The sequence below is a fragment of the Lepidothrix coronata genome, unplaced genomic scaffold, assembly GCF_001604755.1.
Source record: "Lepidothrix coronata isolate B3197 unplaced genomic scaffold, Lepidothrix_coronata-1.0 Scaffold10, whole genome shotgun sequence".
Lineage (NCBI taxonomy): Eukaryota > Metazoa > Chordata > Aves > Passeriformes > Pipridae > Lepidothrix > Lepidothrix coronata.
Window position 1 is genome coordinate 6,335,272 of NW_016690190.1, and position 17,976 is coordinate 6,353,247.

At 43.7% G+C, this 17,976-nt stretch overlaps 1 protein-coding gene across 1 annotated transcript in view; it reads left to right on the forward strand.

Annotated features, from left to right (window-relative positions):
- Positions 1-17,976, forward strand: part of TMTC1 (transmembrane and tetratricopeptide repeat containing 1) — a 144,606-nt gene that overhangs the window by 93,443 nt on the left and 33,187 nt on the right. Inside the window, exons 10-11 of the mRNA XM_017804603.1 lie at positions 3,788-3,952; positions 12,058-12,171. Of these exons, the coding sequence (XP_017660092.1) occupies positions 3,788-3,952; positions 12,058-12,171 (279 nt within the window). The remainder of the gene's footprint in view (positions 1-3,787; positions 3,953-12,057; positions 12,172-17,976) is intronic.

Sequence of the window (17,976 nt, forward strand, 5' to 3'; positions counted from 1 at the left end):
AGCCTGATGAGGTGGGGATCAAGGGAAGTGGGGTGAACTTGCATCTGGGGGGTGAAACATGATGGTGGAGGGTGCTCTCCAGTGATTTTCAGGGAATGTTGCTGCTGCAGCAGCTCCATCTTTGCAAGCTTGGTGCTTCACTGGTTCAAAACTACATGGTCTCTGTATTAAACCTAATTTCTGTACTGGAACTGCTGAGTCTAGTGTGAAACACGTGTGTTTTAAGGTATGAGGGATTATGTGGTTTTGGAACTAGGAAACAATAGTAATATAATTATAGGATATTTTTTGACAGAGGCTATAATACATTGGTGTAGACATTTGTTTTGTTTAGAGCAGACCATGAGATCTGGAGGAGTCTGGATTTGCCCTGATTTCATCATAGCTATTTGGCCTTAAGGTAGAAATGTAAAAAGAGATGCAAAAATTACTAAGGATTATGGCTTTGGGGATGTTGCAGGGAATTGTTTTGCAAACTTTGCGGCATGGAATCACAAATGCACATTCTTTCCTGGCAGCAAAGGACATGTGAGTGCTTTCTGTGCTTCTGGAAGTCCTTGGCCTGCAAAAGACCTGTAGTCAGGAATGTAACATCTGCCCTCGGCCAGGGGATGGGCTTGAACTGACCATGTCATTAAAAAGGCCATGCAAAAAGATGGGGCTCCACCTGACATCTGCACTGAAAGGTCCTAGCACGGGTGTGTCCTCCCCACCCTTTCCTTGATGATCTGTGACAGGAAATGGTCTGAAGTTTTAAGCCAAACTCACCAGGTTCTGAAAATGAAAATATTCATCTAGTTCATGCTGTCTGATCCTTCCCCTTCTTTTCCTTTCTTTTGGGTTCCCGTGCACTTTACAGTGCAGGGACATCGACTGTAGGATAGTTAGACTCTAATTGTGGCAGAATTCAGTCCTAACTCAGTCCTAACGTTATCAAAGTTATCTCTCTCTTATTGAATTGTAAATTGTGCTTCAGCCTTGCCCTTTAACCTTACAAGTGGCAGCTTTGTGGTTTGAAATGCTGGTGCTACATGAGCTACACATTCCCACTCAGCAACCATTTGGGAACCCATTCTCCTCTGTTTGGACTGTATGTTTGGACTTACTACTGAACCCTATAGTCTTGTTGCCTTGCTGAGTGTGCAGCCTGCTTTTGGGTTACTTACCTGTTTATCTGTTGGAGAGTCCTATGCTCTGTTGAGCAAGATATCTTGGTTTCCGTGTCATACTCCCCGTGTTATGGGTAAGAGTCCTGGACTGCAGCTTCACTGCCGTGTTTGCCAGTTCCCTTTCAGCAGAGCAAATCACTTTATTGCCATGTTACAGGTTCCTGCTCCCCTTATAAGAGAAAGATCGCAGCAGACCTCCCTTACAAAGTGCTTTAGGAGGCCCTAATGGGAAGTGCTATGTGGAGCTGGGCACTGCTACAAACCTGCACTGTGTCACTGCCAGGGCAGCTGGGATGGGAGCTGCCATCTGAGCTGAACTCTTCTCCTCATATCTCTCTGTAACTGTTGTGGCAGTGCACTGCAGATGTTGGAGAACAACCCCTGGAAGCAGCACCTTTCCCAGTGGCTGTGTAAGGTGTAACGTGATGCTGGCTATGCCTCAGACAAGCAGACTGAGTACTGCTGCTAAGGCAGAAATTCCCAACAGCTGGGACAGGATTTGACATAAATACCAAGACATTGACGTTTGCATTTTTTGTTTTCTGGGTGTGTTCACAATTCTGTACAAAGGGCCTGTTCTTGAATATGTGAAGGTGTAGGGAAATTAGTTTGAAAACGGCCTTGTGCTAAAGCAATTAAATAATATTTACGTCAGATAATTAATTCCAAGGGAAGGATAAAATTGCAGAAAGGCAAAATAACAGAGTGAAAACCTGTCTGCAGTCTTTTTGAGGCATTTTTTTGTTGGAAAGGGAAGGATTATTACAGAGATCAGCTTTTCAGAGGTTTTAAAGTAGGGTTCAATAGGTATGAAGGCTGGAATGTTTGGCACCAGCATCTCTGTTTGTAGCTCTAAATGCTTGCAGTTAATGTAGGTGCAATAAACATATATGTGTAAAAGAGTTAATGGAAAAAAACAGTGCAAGTGACACAGAAATGTGTTACAGTGAAGTGCAAGCATACTTAAGTGAAGAAAATATATAGATTAACCACTTCTGAAAAATGGGAGAACTCAAAAACAACAATGAAGGAGTTTTGAATGATCACCAGATCTAATGTTGACTCTGGATTTGCCCCCTATGTCTATACTTCTCTGTGTTCTATAAGGCACCTTTACTGTGCCAGTGACAATGCTGGTGTTACACAGTACATACTTTTTTCCTCAGTGAAAGGAAGAATTCTTGTCCCTCTCCATCCTTAGGAAGACTAAACAATAGCAATGTGCCTGGCTCTCCTAGAGGGCAGAAAAACTATGCTAAGAAGCAGGCACACAGCTCCTCAAATATGGAACGTTTTTCCAATTTCCACATTGACTTTCACCATAACGTGTGCTTCCTTGCAAGGTCACCTCTGATGGGGGAATTGTGTTCTTAGTTTTTCTTACCTCGTAGCAGTCTCACAGGGAAATTGCTCAGATGTTTAAGTACAGGCCAGGAAAGACTGTGGATCTCTCTGACTGGAGTGTGGGTGGGTGTAATTATCTCTCTGCCTCCTGCCTACCTTCATTCAAGTGTAGGATTCAGCTGGGGTTCAAGGTGTGCTGTTTTGGGGAGGGGTGCTCTTTTGTCCCTATATATAGATCGTCCCCAAGTGTTATTCCAGAGCCTTCTGCTCCTTTTTTTATCCCTGGACTAAGATAGGTTTTAACTCTAACACTAAATCAGGTGCTAAGTAATTTGAAGAGTTGTAGATAAACTAATGGAATTTGTTGAGCAACAGAAATTGAAATTCCTTTTAAAAAATGCCGCATAGAATTAGTGGCTTACTAAGTATGGCAACCAAAAGCACTGGATTTCCAACTCAGAGGGGCATCACTGGAAGAATTAGCATAACTCTTGAATTAAGGTAAATAATTATGGAATTTATTTAAAGTTATACAGGAGTAAGACTTCAGTCCAAATGTGGTTTGTAAAAATGCTGCTGTAGTTATTCCCAGACAGCCATGAAAGTGCCTGGGAGCTGGGGGCTGGAGAACACTCCTGTGTTGATTCTTGGAAGGGCAGTAAGGAAGCTCTGCTAGGGCATCTCAGCTGTTCTGGGCTGGGGACTAGAAGGGATGGGCTGGCCCTCATGCAGAAGGGTAAGACCCAGATGGACTCCTGCCTTTTGACGTGGTCTTGTCACCCGCTCCTGCTGCGGCGTTGACTACAACACTTGCTCCCCTGCCTCAGCTCCGCAATCTGTAAACTGGAATTAAAAGCTGCCACCACTGGGATTGTTTAGAGACTTCCCTCTGTTAAAATGCTTTTCATTTCCACACTGCTCCAGTAGTGCTCAGTATTACTGTTATTACATGATGCTTTCTTAGCTCGCTGTTCAGAAAAGCAGCTGCCTTCCGCGGGCTGGTGTAAGCTGCCATTACACTGGGTGGTATTATGTACGCTACTGTACTTCTGGCATCCGGGTCTATCATTTAGATTAATTTGGAAATTGCGTAGTAACTTGAGGAAATCTGCTGTTGAATTGAAGCTTATTAGCCCAGAAAATATCATTAGTCCAAAACCCCCTGTAATTGCATAATAAACGCGATACTGAATGTTCTTGCGTATAAAACAGACTCCTGAAATATAACTTTTGGTACATTTTCCCTTTCCTTTTTTTTTTTTTTCTTTTCCCAGTATGGGGTACTGCATCCTTTTTGTCCACGGTCTAAAAAAGCTGTCTACATGGTTAAATAAATGGAGAATTACTGTTCTGACCCTCTTTGCTTTACTGCTGCTGCTCTTCTCTTGGAAGACGGTGAAACAGAACGAAATCTGGCTGTCACGAGAATCCCTTTTCAGGTATGACTGACCACGGGAGAATACTTACATTTTTATATCACTTAAAATAAGTTTGTTACATGAAATAGTTTTCTTTACCACAAGTCCTGCTACTGATGCATCAATGTAATTAATATTTTTATTATCATAAGATAACACCTACTTTCTGTTTTTTTCGTAGTTGTGCAGAAACTGGTGTCAACACTTCATATGCTTATGCACAAACTTTGGTTCTGACAATCACATTTTTAATACATGCTGTTTTTAAATAATTTTGATTCTGTAGATTTAACAATAGTGCAACACTTTCCTTTTTAAAGACATAGCAAAAGTTTGTTGCAACCCTCCAGAACACCATAGTAACGCTACTGAATATATTGAATTTTCTATAGCAATGTTCTAATGACAAAAATGAAATGCCATGAAGTGCTGAACCTAATGTACCATATTTCATTTTATTTGATTACTCTTTGCCAAACAGCTCTCTTTGCAACCTCATTTATGTATTTTCTTGCACTGAAACAGACTGTTTCATTTTGTGTTTTGCTAGAAAATGTATTGCATTTGCCTCCAGCTGCTTTCAGCAGTTGTCTAATTGTGAAGTAATTGCAGAAACACAGGTGATCTGCACATGGGTTGCTTAGCTTTATTTTCTAACTTATTAACCAGAGCAAAGTTTAATTTATGCAGCACTGAAAGTATGAAATTTTTTTTATGTGTAACCTTTGGTCTTCAGGAAACAGTACTGAAGTCATTGGAGCTCTGTAAGTGGGACTTTTTCAAAAAAATCTGGAATAGAGGTTTCTTCCCTCTGCCATGATTCACTGCTTGTCTCCCTGAAACACTCTTTGGTGTTCAAACAGCAGCCATGGTGACCAATCTGGGCTCACACAGCAATCCACATGAGACACAGCTCTAGTCCAAACCTTCTGGCTAACAATGGCCACTTGGAGGAAAGTAGGATGATTTCCAAGTTGGACGACCCTCTTACTGAAAGGGAGACAGGAATATGACAGTTTCATGTGCTGATTTGCAGGCATCATATGGTATTGTGTGTTGCATATGGCTATGGTCACCCGTGTTTAATAACAATGAGGTCAAACTGGAGCAGATGACAGGAGGACATTTCCTCCTGCTGAGGAGCACTCTTGGGATGATATGGGGTGCCAGGGGCTCTGTCATAGAAGACAAGGGTAAGATTTTGTTTGCTTAGTTGGGTGCAAATGGATTTCTGTCCTTCCTACTGTCATTCAAAGCAGGGTGACCATCCACAGCCAGTTCAAATTCCAAAGCCATGCCAATGCTTCAATGCAGCACTGAACTGGGGCTAACACGCCTTGCCTCAAGGGAGGGATCTGGGGTAGCTCAGTGGCTTGGGTTGAGCAGGCTCACTCTTCAGCTCAGGTCTTTTGGGGACACTTGCAGGAGAGAGATCTGCCCTGGTCTTTTGAGAAGACAGCGACATTGTAGATGTGTTCCTGCTGGGTCACCTCGTATTTTGGCTTGTCCCTGAGAGCAATCAGCAGCAGCTGCTGAGAAAAGCAATGCAAGAACAGGGCCAGCAACAATGATGCCTCTCTCCAGTTCTTTCCCAGATTGCAGTAATCTGCAGTTTAAAGACTTCCTGAGTCAGGAGTTACTTGCTATTTTTGCTTTTAACAGCCACTGATGGACTTTTCTTCCATAATGTCTCTGACTGCTTTTTCAAATCTATTTATAGTTTTGGCTTCTACAGCATCCTGTGCGCTGGGCTCTGTCGTTAAATTACACAGTGTGCACACTAAGATTTCCCTTCTGTGTGCTCTGAGCCTTCCGCCTGATTATCTGGTTTGTTGTCCCCTAGTTCTGGTGTGTACTCTGAATGAGTAGTGAGTAACTATCAGCTTGTCACTTAGGATAAAGGTACTTCTGTGCCTTCAACCCCCATGTCCTCACCTAAGGCTGTCTCCTTTTCATGCTAGAATCTGCTGGATTTGAACTCTCCTCATATGGAGGCTGTGCATTTCTGATCCCTCTTGTCAGTCTTCGCTAGATACTTTCAAACTCTGATCCATCCTTTTGAGAAGGAGACCAGAATCTCCTTTCAAGAGATATGTGCAGCACAGAAACATAGGAATGCTTTCTTGTTTGTATTCTCTTCTCCTACTAAATCCTGATCTTCTATTTGCCTTGGGTGATAATTTCATGGCTCTGTCCATACAAACCCCCAAGACACCTATTGTGATTGGAAATATTTGATTTATAGACATCAATCTGTGTACACACTCTCCGATACTTGTGTCTGTACCAGAATTGCATTTCATGTGCCGTCTTCTTGCCCAGGCTTCAATACTGTGGGATCCTTCTGTGATGAAGTGTAGTTAGTTTTAATTACTGCCGTGTGATTCATGTCGGTGTCACCAGCAAACATGTTGCCTCCCTGTTTGCTCCCTTTTCAAGATCCTTTGTGAACATGGGAAGCAGCTGAGATGCCATCACACGTCCCTGGAGAACCCTGCTTTCAGTCTTCTCCACTTGTAAAAACTGTTCTCATGCTCTTTCCTTGCTGTCTTCCAATTAGGTATTGATTCAGGAGTGGACCTTCCCTCTTACCCCATGATGCCTTGAAGAAATTGGAAGTCTTCAAGTGAAGGATTTTATCAAAAAAACCCTCTTCGAACATTTAAGTGCACAACATTGATGTTTTTGATTGACTTGGGCTATATTTAAATATTCATAAAAGCTTTCTATAGTTTCAGTACCAGGTACCTGTTGAATCTATCAAAGAACAACAGATCTGCCCAACAAATTTCTTTCTGCAATGTACAAGGCTAATTCTTCCCTGTTGGACTGTAGTTACCCAGAAGTTCGCTAAAACTAGGCTTAATTATGGGTTTTCCCAAATAACCTGGAGTGGAAATCAGACTTGCTGCTCTGTTTTCCCCCCAGGATCCCTTCCCTAGAGCCAAATGATATCATGTTTGTCACCTCCCATTCCTCTAGCGCCAGTCTCATTTAAATTATAGGCTACCTACCACAGCTAGTAGCTCCATGCTTGATTTCCTTTGGATGCATACTACCAGGCCCAATGGTTTTATAACTGTTCTTGGTGTTGGTTTGTTTAAAAGCCTCTTTTACTGCCACTTCAGTTACAGACAGTACTTCAGTCTTGCTCCTGTGAGGAAAGGCTCCTGTGTGGCAACCTCCTTCGGTTTCCCTGTAGTGAGTACTGGTGCAGAGAATCCATTTAGTCTTTTCTTCTTCAAGCACTACTTTTAGACCTCCATCATCTATTTGCCTTAGGGGATCTTTGGCAGGTTTCCTCTGTCTTATGTATTCCATTATTAGCTTTGATGGCTTTAGCAAGTTTTTCTTTAAATCTCTCTTGGTCTGCCTAATTATGGTTTATGTTAACTGGCTGACGTTTATGCTCTTTTTTTCCTTTTTCATTCTTTAGCTCTGTGTTCACTTTTTAAATGGTGTTTTTCATTTCTCATTTCTCACAGCTTTATTTACTGTTCTGTTTACCCTTATTGGCCTTTTTGTCGTCCTTTTAAGATCTTCTTTGATAGGAGTTACACATCTCTCCGAGTGTCTATTGTGGTAGGACCCTTCTTGTTGATGGGAAGGAAATGCAAAAGAAGAATATTATAGCAAGAAGATAATGTCACCCCAGGAGTGAGAGATCTCCTCTTTGGGGCAGAAGGAGGAGGCTGTATATAGCTGATGAGTAGAGGAGGGAGAAGTGGGTGGAGGCACATGAAACAGGAGTAGATTTAAATGGACAGAAGCGGAAGAGGAGATAAGGAACAGTAAAAGAGGTATGAGGGAAAATAATAACAAAACAGAGCAAATCTGTAGATGTGGGAAAGGAGACATAAATCAACCTACTTGGTAGTCTCTGTGTGTTGAAGTTGGTTTTTTTTTTCAAGAAGTATGTGCTGAGAGAATCTTTACTCACATTCCTAGTTCTTCATTCCTCTTTCTGTTCTGCTTTAATTAATTACTGCTTTTTCCCTCCACTTAGTTTTTTTTCCTTCACCTCTATTTTTCATTCCTCCATTTGCTTGGATGTGTTTCTTCAGAGTCAATCTGTCTTGATTCCCTTCGCTGGGGCCTGTTCTGTTAAATATGCTTTTCCTGTGCTGGTCCAGGAGATGTTTTTGTACTCAGTGTGTTACTAGTTTTGTGATTGTACCCCACTCTGTCCCTTTCTTAAGACTTGCCCTGATTTGACATTGTGTGGCAGCACTGTTGCCACTCTCAATCTCTAGCCCAGAGACCAAGTTTTCTGGATACAGAAATCCTGCCAGGTCCTGGCTGAAAGCAGTAGTATGGGGAAGGATGCTGATGTCTCAGGAAATGATGCGTCTCCACATAGGTGCACAAGCATATGTACAAGGGCTAAATAAGAAGCAAATAAACCACAAGTATAAAAAGTGGCTAAATATGTAGAGATCTAAATATTTGAGACGTATTATTCTAAGACATCTCCAGAAGCCCCAGGCAGTATTTCTTACTGTATTGGCAGATGGGCAGAGAGGACTTATTTTTTAATTATTTAAGGAACTACCCTATTGAGTGAATGCACAGGCTAGAAGGTCAGTCTCCACAGACTCCAGCTGCGGTCAGTGTTAATGTCTGAAGCCAAGGAAAGGGAGGTGAGGGCTGTGGGCTGACCTCTGTGTCCACTATACTGACCTTTTCAAGGTTTGTCAAGCTGCCATGTTTCCTGTTGCTCCTGGAAAGTATCTGCACGCACTGCCCACGTTTGTGACAGAGCCTGGAAACATGCCAGGCTTGCTTGTAACCAGCAAAGGAACTGTATAAAAGTGACACTTTCTTAGTCACCAGTTCTCCTTCCCAAACCAGGTCTGGTGACTTCAGTAATTTACAAAAACTGCCCCAGCCCCGAATGTGACATAAACTGCTGTGTTTTGTTAATTCTGAAAGCTCACTCAGCTGAGGAGAGCAAGTCCCAGTGCATTTTGGACCTCTTCTATAGGACAGTTTAATATGGCCCAACATCGATATCTGTGAAATCAATAAAAGGGTAGGAGGCCAAGGAAAGTGATTGTGTCATCCAGAGAATAATTTGCTGTAGAAAACATTTATGGATGATAATGATTCCCAAAGCAGAGGAGATCCCATCGGTTTTCCAGGGCTCCTGCTGAGGCAGGAGTGGCCTCATTTCCTTGCAAAATGAGCACTTTTCATATGGAAATCACAGAAAATCAGTGAAGCCTCTGCCTGCACCCAGTCACTTTGAAGAGCAGAACATGCACTTAGGAAAACATCAGAGGGGATCACAGGAGACTTTTCCCAACCGAAGTGGAATTTGGATAATGCTGGTATTTGAGGTTGGAAAGTATCAGTGGTATTTTATTTCTCTGATTTATGGCTAATAGGTTTTTACCTTTCCATGGAGAGGAAGTGTTACGTAAAAAGGTTTGCCTATTGTTTATTTTTCTTTTATGTCACTTACTGCTGTCGTAGAAGTCAAAAGGGAAGGAAATCCTCTGGAGAAGTGATGTCCCATCTCAGTGGGCTTGTTTCTGGCTGGAGCCAGATCAGTGCCATAGGTTTTCAGAAGGGCATGCATGTGCTGGGCTGGGGAACAGGGAAGTAGGAGGGTTTGGAAAAGCACGTTGGAAAGTTATGTTGGAATTGTGAGAGACTGGGGGCTTGTGGGAAGAGAAATGGAAAAAACATAGTGTTCTACTTTGTTATTTATACTCCACCCTTTCCTTCTTGGCTTTCACTATGGACATTATTGTTTCCTCTGTCAATGAGCAAACAGTGTTCTTAACTGGTCAAGAGTCAGTTAGCAGAAGTGTTTGCCTAAACTCTCCTGAAAATTCCCCTCTGGGTCCGACACTGTATTTGCTGCTACCTCCCACAGTGCAGAGACTCCAAGCAGCCTCAGTCATTGCTATGTGCATTTGCAAAATGAAACACCCCCCTCCCCGCCTGTGCAAGGAGAATAAATAGGTCAGGGAGTGTGATGCAGAAGACAGCATCTTAAGAACCCAAACCCACTTCTGCCTTTCCAATGTCACCCCCACCACCAGCAGAAGCACGCAGATGAAAGAAGCTTTATTAGTGATGTTTTAATAAGTGGGACCAGCAGAATTAAAAATAAATTCTACTTAAATGGAAACAGTCCAGAATTAAAATATTCAAACATATGCATCTTACTGTTAAAACTGTATCTCATTAGAACTGAAGTGCTTGTGCATATGCAATGTACTCCTCACTGTTAACTCAGTCTGCTCTGTTTCAGCAGAGGCTGTAGCAGAGCCAGCAACTCATTTCATGTAGCTCTGAGAGAGCAGCAGTTTTGAGTGCTGTGTCTCTGCCTGTAATGCTGGCGCTGATGTAATGAAACCCTCTTTGTATAAGAATTAATATTCCAGTAATGCCCAGAGGTTGTAAGCTTGTAGTTAATAGCTCCCAAGGCCAGTGAAAATTAACACAGCCATAGCAGTCACACATTACTTGCTGCTGGTGCAGTATATCTTTGTGAAAACTAATATAGAAAATCATTCTCTTAAGAATAGCATCAATTAACTGATTTAATTCAGCGATTAGTCACAAAATGTCTTATTCCTGTAGTGCTCCCAGTAAGTAATTTGGAAATACCTGACGATTAGGAAGCCAAATGCAAGGTGTATTTTTAATTTCACCAGGCAAACCGGGGCTGTGATGGGTGGAACTCCATAAGGCTGCTGTGGGCAAAGCTTTGGAAGCTCTCACAAGTAGGCCTTAGCGATGCTTGATACCACTGGCTGCTGATAACCAAAGGGATTTGCCACTGCAATTCCTCAGCACCTTTTACAATGAAATCCCTGACAAAGGGTTTCTGTAGCTCTGGGTGCATTTTTTCAGTGGGAGAGGGTGTGCACCCTGCTGTAGGGGCTGTGTGTGACCCCGTCTCATTATGATTAACTTCCATGCTCACCAAAGTTAAACAGGAGAGACAGACAAGGCAAAGCAACAAGACTTGGGAATTTTCTAATCCTTGCTTTTCCTACCTGAAGTAGCAGGGTTAGAGATGCTGAGTGTTGAAAAGCGAACAGCTGGCAGGAATCTGCTTGTGAGCAAGAAACACCTCTTTGTCTGCTTTTAAATGAACAAATTTATCCGTCCTTATTTCCTGTTACCTCAGAGAGCCCCCATTTATGTGCTGGAAAGGATTTCCCCATTAAACAGAGGACTGACTTCTCTGGATTCTTGCAGGGGAAATGTTTCCATGGTGTACATGCTCCTGTGATTTCTTTCTCTCTTTAACCTTGAAACAGCATTTCCTCTAGCTGTGCAAGGTGTACCTTGCTTTCTGCGCTCTCAATTAAGTAGATAAGCATATGCTTGCTCTTCTTCTTCTGTCTTTGTGCTCTCATTATTAATTCCAAATGTTGAGTTCAGTCTACACGTGTCAGGGGAGATGAAGGGGAGGGATGGGGTGGCTGTGCAGCCAGGTATCCTTGGTCATATATTATAATGCCAGAGTGTTAGGACTTGCCCCGTAGGGGTGAGAGTCCCATTAGCCCTCACCTCCCAGCTATACTCTGCTCAGTGCTAAGTGGTGCATAAGTGCTGGCTGGCTATTGGACTGTGCCATGCCTCCCCTCTAGTGGCTGATGCATATGGAAAAGATACCTTCTTTTTAGTATCTGCAGCTGGCATGTTTAAATCAAGATTTTCATAAGGGGCTTCATGACACTCAAGTTTTAACAGGGACCCTGTTATTAGAAGGTACTACATGCTTTCCTTCTAAATATTAGCTTTTTTTGGGGGGGGAGGGAGATTGTCTTTCAGTTGAATAATTCAGATTTTAAAATACAACAGCATCTGGCCACGGGGAGTGTTGCAGTGTTGGTGCTAGAAGTGCCTGTGGTGATGGCAGTCAGGAGAAGTTGAATTGCTGCCACATATTTATGTCTGCCCGGGGCACTCACTGTACCAGCGCATGGGACAAGCTTGGGGTTATAACATGAGTTGTGTTGACAAAAGTGCACAGGAGGTGACAAGGTGCTCAAATTACGAGCAAGCTTTTCAGGGAAAGGGACCATGAGAGGAAGGTGGGCCTAGGGGAAGGTGGGGTAACGTGGCTGCTAACACTGTGCTGCTTCTGTTCCTCTCCGCAGCTCAGGAGTGAAGACCCTGCCCCACAATGCCAAGGTGCACTACAACTATGCCAATTTTCTGAAGGACCAGGGCCGCAACATCGAGGCGATCTACCACTACAAAACTGCTCTCAAGTAAGTCCCCTGGGGGCCTGCTGGGGCTCTGGCTGTGTGGTGCAGCCTGCTGTTAACCCATCCTGTTCCTGACAGGCATGGGGCAAATTGCCTGCTCCTCAGCCCTGGCTCTGGGGAGCAGCTTGGCTTTCAGAGCCTGGGAAAGTTCTCTGGCTCGGTGTTTGTGTGTAATTAAATGAGGTAACCTGGCTTCCCTCCAGCTCCACGTGTGTGTATGTATGTGTGTGTATGTGTGTGTGCGTGCACTTCAATATATGAGATAGAAATGTTACCATAGCTACACATTGAGCAATGAGGTGTCATTTACGCAGCTGAAGGTATGCTGGTAAGCAGGAGGTAGTTGTCCTAAATACATTTTCAGGTTCCTGGGCCATTTATCTTAGTAAATTGTTAATGGTGCATGCCTGGAAAATGTCAGTGCGGTAGCCATCTGAAGTGCAGTAACAATAATAGTGCTCAGTACTTGTATTGAGGCTTCTGTCCACAGAGCTTTGCATGAACACTAAACTAATTGATCCTGAAAATGCTCCTGTGCAGTCATAGGGCAAATATCATTGCTGTGGTTCTGTACACAGGGAAGCTGAAGCAGGAGGATGAATTACCTTGCCTAGAGATGAATGGTAAATCAAGGACCAGGGCTGGGCTTGTAATATGGGACATATCCTGTGGTATCTCTGAAGGACCCTTCCTTCACTCACAGATAGGGTCATTCCCTGCCAGCAGCTTTCCTCTGCTTGCCATTCCTGCCAGTGCTGTTGGTGCAGCTCAGCTGGGGCATCAGCTGCTCTCTGCTTCCCAGGCACCACTCACTGCACCAAACAGGTCACCTCAGTTCCCCAAACCTCTCCACTTTGCTCCTTGGGGCCTGGGAGAAGGGACAGCCCCTCTGGGGATTGAGTGCAGGGAAAACGGTGCGGGGAATGGGGTGGTAGCAAATGAAATAGTGTGCAGATAATGTTTTCAGGAATAGAAGCATATTTGGGAAGGACAGACAAAGTGAAGAGTAGCTCTAATAGACAGCAAGGGCAAAGCTCAGCTCCAATAGGGCATGTCAGGAGGTGCAGGAAAGGTTCTTTCCTGACATGTGGTGTGACAGAAAACTCTAGAAATTACATGTATGTTTTGTCTTTTGGCCAGATGACAGGGTTATGATAAAGGCTTTCTGAGGGCTTCTAACCCACCCAGGTTAAGCTGGGAGGACTGGAGTTCATTGTCACTGATGAGAGCCTGAACCTGGGTGAAGGTGATTTTTAGCTTTTTTGAGCAGCATCCTGTTCTGCATTACCATGCTGGGCATTTAGGAAGCCATTTAGAAAAAACTCCTATTTTTTTAATGTTTCCAGGAATGGAAAATCCAGCACAACCATCAATAAACTGTACTGAAGGTTAATTACCTTGGCTGTTGAAAATGTCCTCCTTTATTTTTAGACTGATTTGTGTAACACCAGCTTCCAGTCATTGAATTTGTTTACACCTTTCAATGCCGCACTGAATATCCCATTGCTAAAAGTCCGTTTTCCGTAGAATGATCCCTTAACATCTCTTAACCTGCTGCTGGTGTTTTCAGTGTTATGTGAGCTTCTGCAGTCCTCCAGTCCGTCTTCTAGCTAGTATCTCACCTTTCTCCAAGATACCAGAAAAGCCCATTTCAAGTTAAAAAGAAAGAGGGACTAACAAAAATTATCCAAGCCCTGCAATGAATGTGCTAGTACACAGAGTAATGTAACTGCTCCTGCCAACATTGCCTCTGCTCGTGTAAATGGGATTTGCTGACAAAAGATTTTGCCCTTCTCTAACTCAGCAGCACCCATTTATTATAATTATAATGCTGCTTTCTGCTCTGCAGTATTTCAATTATGAAAGAGTCTGGTTTGAGAACTGATTGCAAACATTTTCTCAACTGTATTACATAGCACAGTTTGTGTTGATGGTATTGTTTATAGAGCATCTGAAGCCTGGGCAGGGCTTGGAGCCACACAGAACCAGCCGTGCTCAGTGTCTCAGTGGCACCAGTGCTAGTGCTTCACTTGCTTCAGTAATTTCAGGATTGGTTGGCACTTTGGAAAAGCAAAGCTCTGCCTCCACCTGGCACATTTGCTTTCTGACCCAATAGTGCAGACCAGGAGTTGAAAGCCTCCTGCTGGCTCCATCACTGGGAAACTGCACTACTTGTTCCTATCATCTCGTATCTCTGCACTTAGACTTTCCTTATTCTGACCCTTTCTTCCCACTCTGTCACAGGGAAATTATTTGGGGCCTCTGTAATAAGAAATAGAACAGTGTAAGCAAAAAGTGTAGCGAGTTCTGTTGAGAATTACGTTCCATGTTTTCCCCTCAGACAGACATGTCTGAAATGCCTGTTGTGCGTGGGCTTTGCAGCCTCCACTGGGTTCCTACATATTATGGCTGTGTTGAAGTGCTGGAGAAGGTGCTGGGTGTGGGACAGGCAGCATGTTGATGGATATAGTGGAAGACCTTAGACAGGTATCACAGAAAACAGATGTCACGTCCAAGCTGTTTATCCATCCTCACAGACACCAGCTCTTCAATTGCTACTCTGATTGTAGACCAATTTCTACATTTAGAGAGAAGGAAGTAGTATCTGTAATACCCTGACCAGATTTTGACGATTTAGGGTATTTTGGCTTGACCTGGGAAGCTGAATTACCATGCTGTAAATTTCCTCATCAGGGAGTAGGCAGACCAGCAGCTGAGGTATTTGCACAACAAACTTCCATGATTTCCCCCAGGTACCCCTCACTGAGTGTCTGCTCTCCAAGTGAGTCCAGGTGGCTACATACTCCCCAGGTTACAGAAAACCCAAGCTACTCAAGAGGCTTCACAATCCAGTGGCAGCACCATCAGAAGTACAGAAGATAAAAATATTATATCTGCCTAGTGCTCAGTGAGCAGATCAAAAGGGAATTAATAAGGAAATGGAGTCGATAAGGACATGGGCTGTTGCTGCCCAGGAGCTCCTGGGAGGTAGGAAAGGGAGAGAGGTATCGCCTCATACCGGCTCCATCTGAGGCATGTGGGGGATGGCTCATCCACTATTCCAGCTTGCTTCTAAAGCTTGTGCCAAATGACAGGCCAGGTCTGCTTGATCTCTGGTGAATGAGTTAATTGTTTGCTAAACAAAAGTGATCTTGTCAGTAGGCACCCCTGCTGCTTGAACCGAATGCAATTACCATTCCACCAACATAAGGATGCGCTTCCATGCACTCCTGCTCTGCCAGAAGTGCTGATTGCCATGTGGCTGTTAAGCAGAGCAACCTGTTGCTCCTGTGAAATTGTAACTATATCTGTTGGAAAAGATGTTGAAGTGGGCACAGGCTACCTAATGAAATAATAGGAGTTGATACTAAATCCTGGGAAAGTTGATCCCCAGTGCTTAAATTGCTTGCTTCCATTCCTGCTTTCAAAGGCAGGTGGGATCCTCTACTGGCATATGTTGGTGTAACTCTGTTAGCTTCAGGACAGATAAGTGGTGGAGAAGAAGCATGTGTTTTCTCTCACAGGGAAACTGCAGGGCAGGTTTCCAAGGCAAACATGGCAATCAATCCCAACAACCACTCATTGATGCCATTGCAGGTAGCCCATCAGAAAACTCATTCTTCACCCCAACCCAGGGGCCAGTGACACAACACCCTGACCTAGCCTGACTTAGGTAATTAGTGCAATCTAGTTATGCTGTCCAAGAGTGGGGGAAACGAAAACTGAAATGAAATGCAAAAATGGAGAATGTCATTTGATTTGGAGATGGCAAGAATTAAAAGAAAAAAATTCTGCGTCTGTAGGAAAAGCTCTTCCTATATATGTAGTTCCTAAAAGAGAGCCCTTCAGAGATGCAAGATGAGTTACCCATAAAACAGACCTGATGAACAGCTGGCATTCTGCAATTGGAGAGTGGGCTATAAACCTTTCAGCTTACCTACAGTAAAACAAGAAAAACACAGTGCTGGATTAGACTGCTTCACTGGTTTGCCAGACATGAGGTAGTGACCCCAGGAGATACTTGCTGTTTCTTTTCCTGCAGAAAGTAAAGGCCAGAAATACTCTGTCTGAGGTGTGTGTTGACCATGGCTGCTCTGAAAGCTGGCCTTAACATTCTTGCTGCTGCTTCTGCTGCAGGTTTGAGGCTGCTGTTAGGAATTTCAGAGAACCTCTGCTCCTGGAGATCAAACAGTGATGACCTTATCTGAAATAAAACTTGTCTTGCCACTCTCCCATTTATGAGTGGGAATATGAGGTCGTGCAACCTCATGCAAACAGGAAGAACAACTCTGATGTGCTAATGAAGATGTTTTTGCCACTGTTGATAATAAGCAAGCTTTTGTCCTGCTTCTCCCCAGCCTTGACATTACTGTTGAGACTGTTTTCTCTCTCCTCAGGAACGCACATGGGCTGACATGCAGAGAGAGAAAAACAGCAGAGCCTTAAAACCTGTGTGATAAACATTCATTATCAATCAAATCAATCTCCTTTTAACAATGGAGAGGGGAAAAATAATTCACCTTCCCTCCTACCATTGCACTCTTCAACATTTTAATTCCCAGAGCAGTTCTATCTTACCATCCTTCTCCGTGTTTGTTGCCAGGGTTGTGCTTCCCAAGGATGGCAGATCAATGTGAGCAACAGCAGGTGGGGCTGATGGAGGTTGCTGAGTTTCTTGCAGGAGTTGGATGAATAACCATGCTAATAATAGTTCTGTGCTATCCAAGCTACGTTTCTGTGTCTGGAAAAAGGTCAACACCTAAAAATTCATGTTTGCTCTTCTGGACATTCAGGTTTGCCCTTAATTAAAACGTGACTGTAGAGTATTGTGTTTAGGTTAATAGTGGGGGAGAAAGAGCTATCTTTGTGTGAAGGCAGATACAAAATGGTTGAATCATAACTGAATTATTTCTTCATAACTGATTTTTTTCTTGATGAAAGTCAGAGAAATGAAGTGGGATTGGGCAACTAAAAAAGAAAAAGTACTGGAAAGAAAGATACACAGACAGTAAAGCTGGAGGCAGGAGAGAGGGAGAGAGACACACAAGCTGGCCCTGAAAGTTTTAGGTGCATTGGGGTAACCCAGGGCTGCTCTCTGGGGTGCTGCTCTTTCCCAAGGGAGGCACAGGTAAGTGTGTGTGAACTGACCCTTAACATCAGTACAGAGTCCTGCAGGAGGTGTCCACCACATGTGTAATACTGTGATATAAATATGTACATAAATGCACTGGTGTGTGTACCTGAGAGTCCACACACTTCTGCAGCGTGCCTGGGTGTGTGTACACATCCACCACCAAGTTCATAGCCACAAGCTCCCTTTAGGCTTCCCCTGCCAAACAGTGCTGGCCAAACAGAGCAGGAAGGGGACCAGCATGCTATGCAGAAACCTTAGTTCTCCCTTGTGGTGTCTGCCAGGGAAGGGAGCCTTTGGACAGCAAGTAGGAACCCTTGGGCTGGCTTTCTTTGCAGGTCAGGGAGCTGTCCTGCTGCTCAGCCTTGAGAGAGGGGAGAGAGTGAGCAAAGAGGCAGAGGAACCTGTAGGAAAACACTTGGTGCCGCAACATGTGTGGTCTGGCTCTTGCAGAGCTTGCAAATAATGTATCTTAGAGCATTGCTCAGAGCAATAAGCATCATGAAATTAAGGTTAAGTATCTTTGGTACTCAAACACAGGCTAGATGGAGGAGAAGGAAGGAGAAAACAGTGTGAGTAGCTTATCTGTATCCCTCACTGAGGGAGTAAAATTGGTTCATAACATCACTGGAATGGGTAGAAAAGGAACAAATGAGGCTGCTCTTTCTCCTCACTCC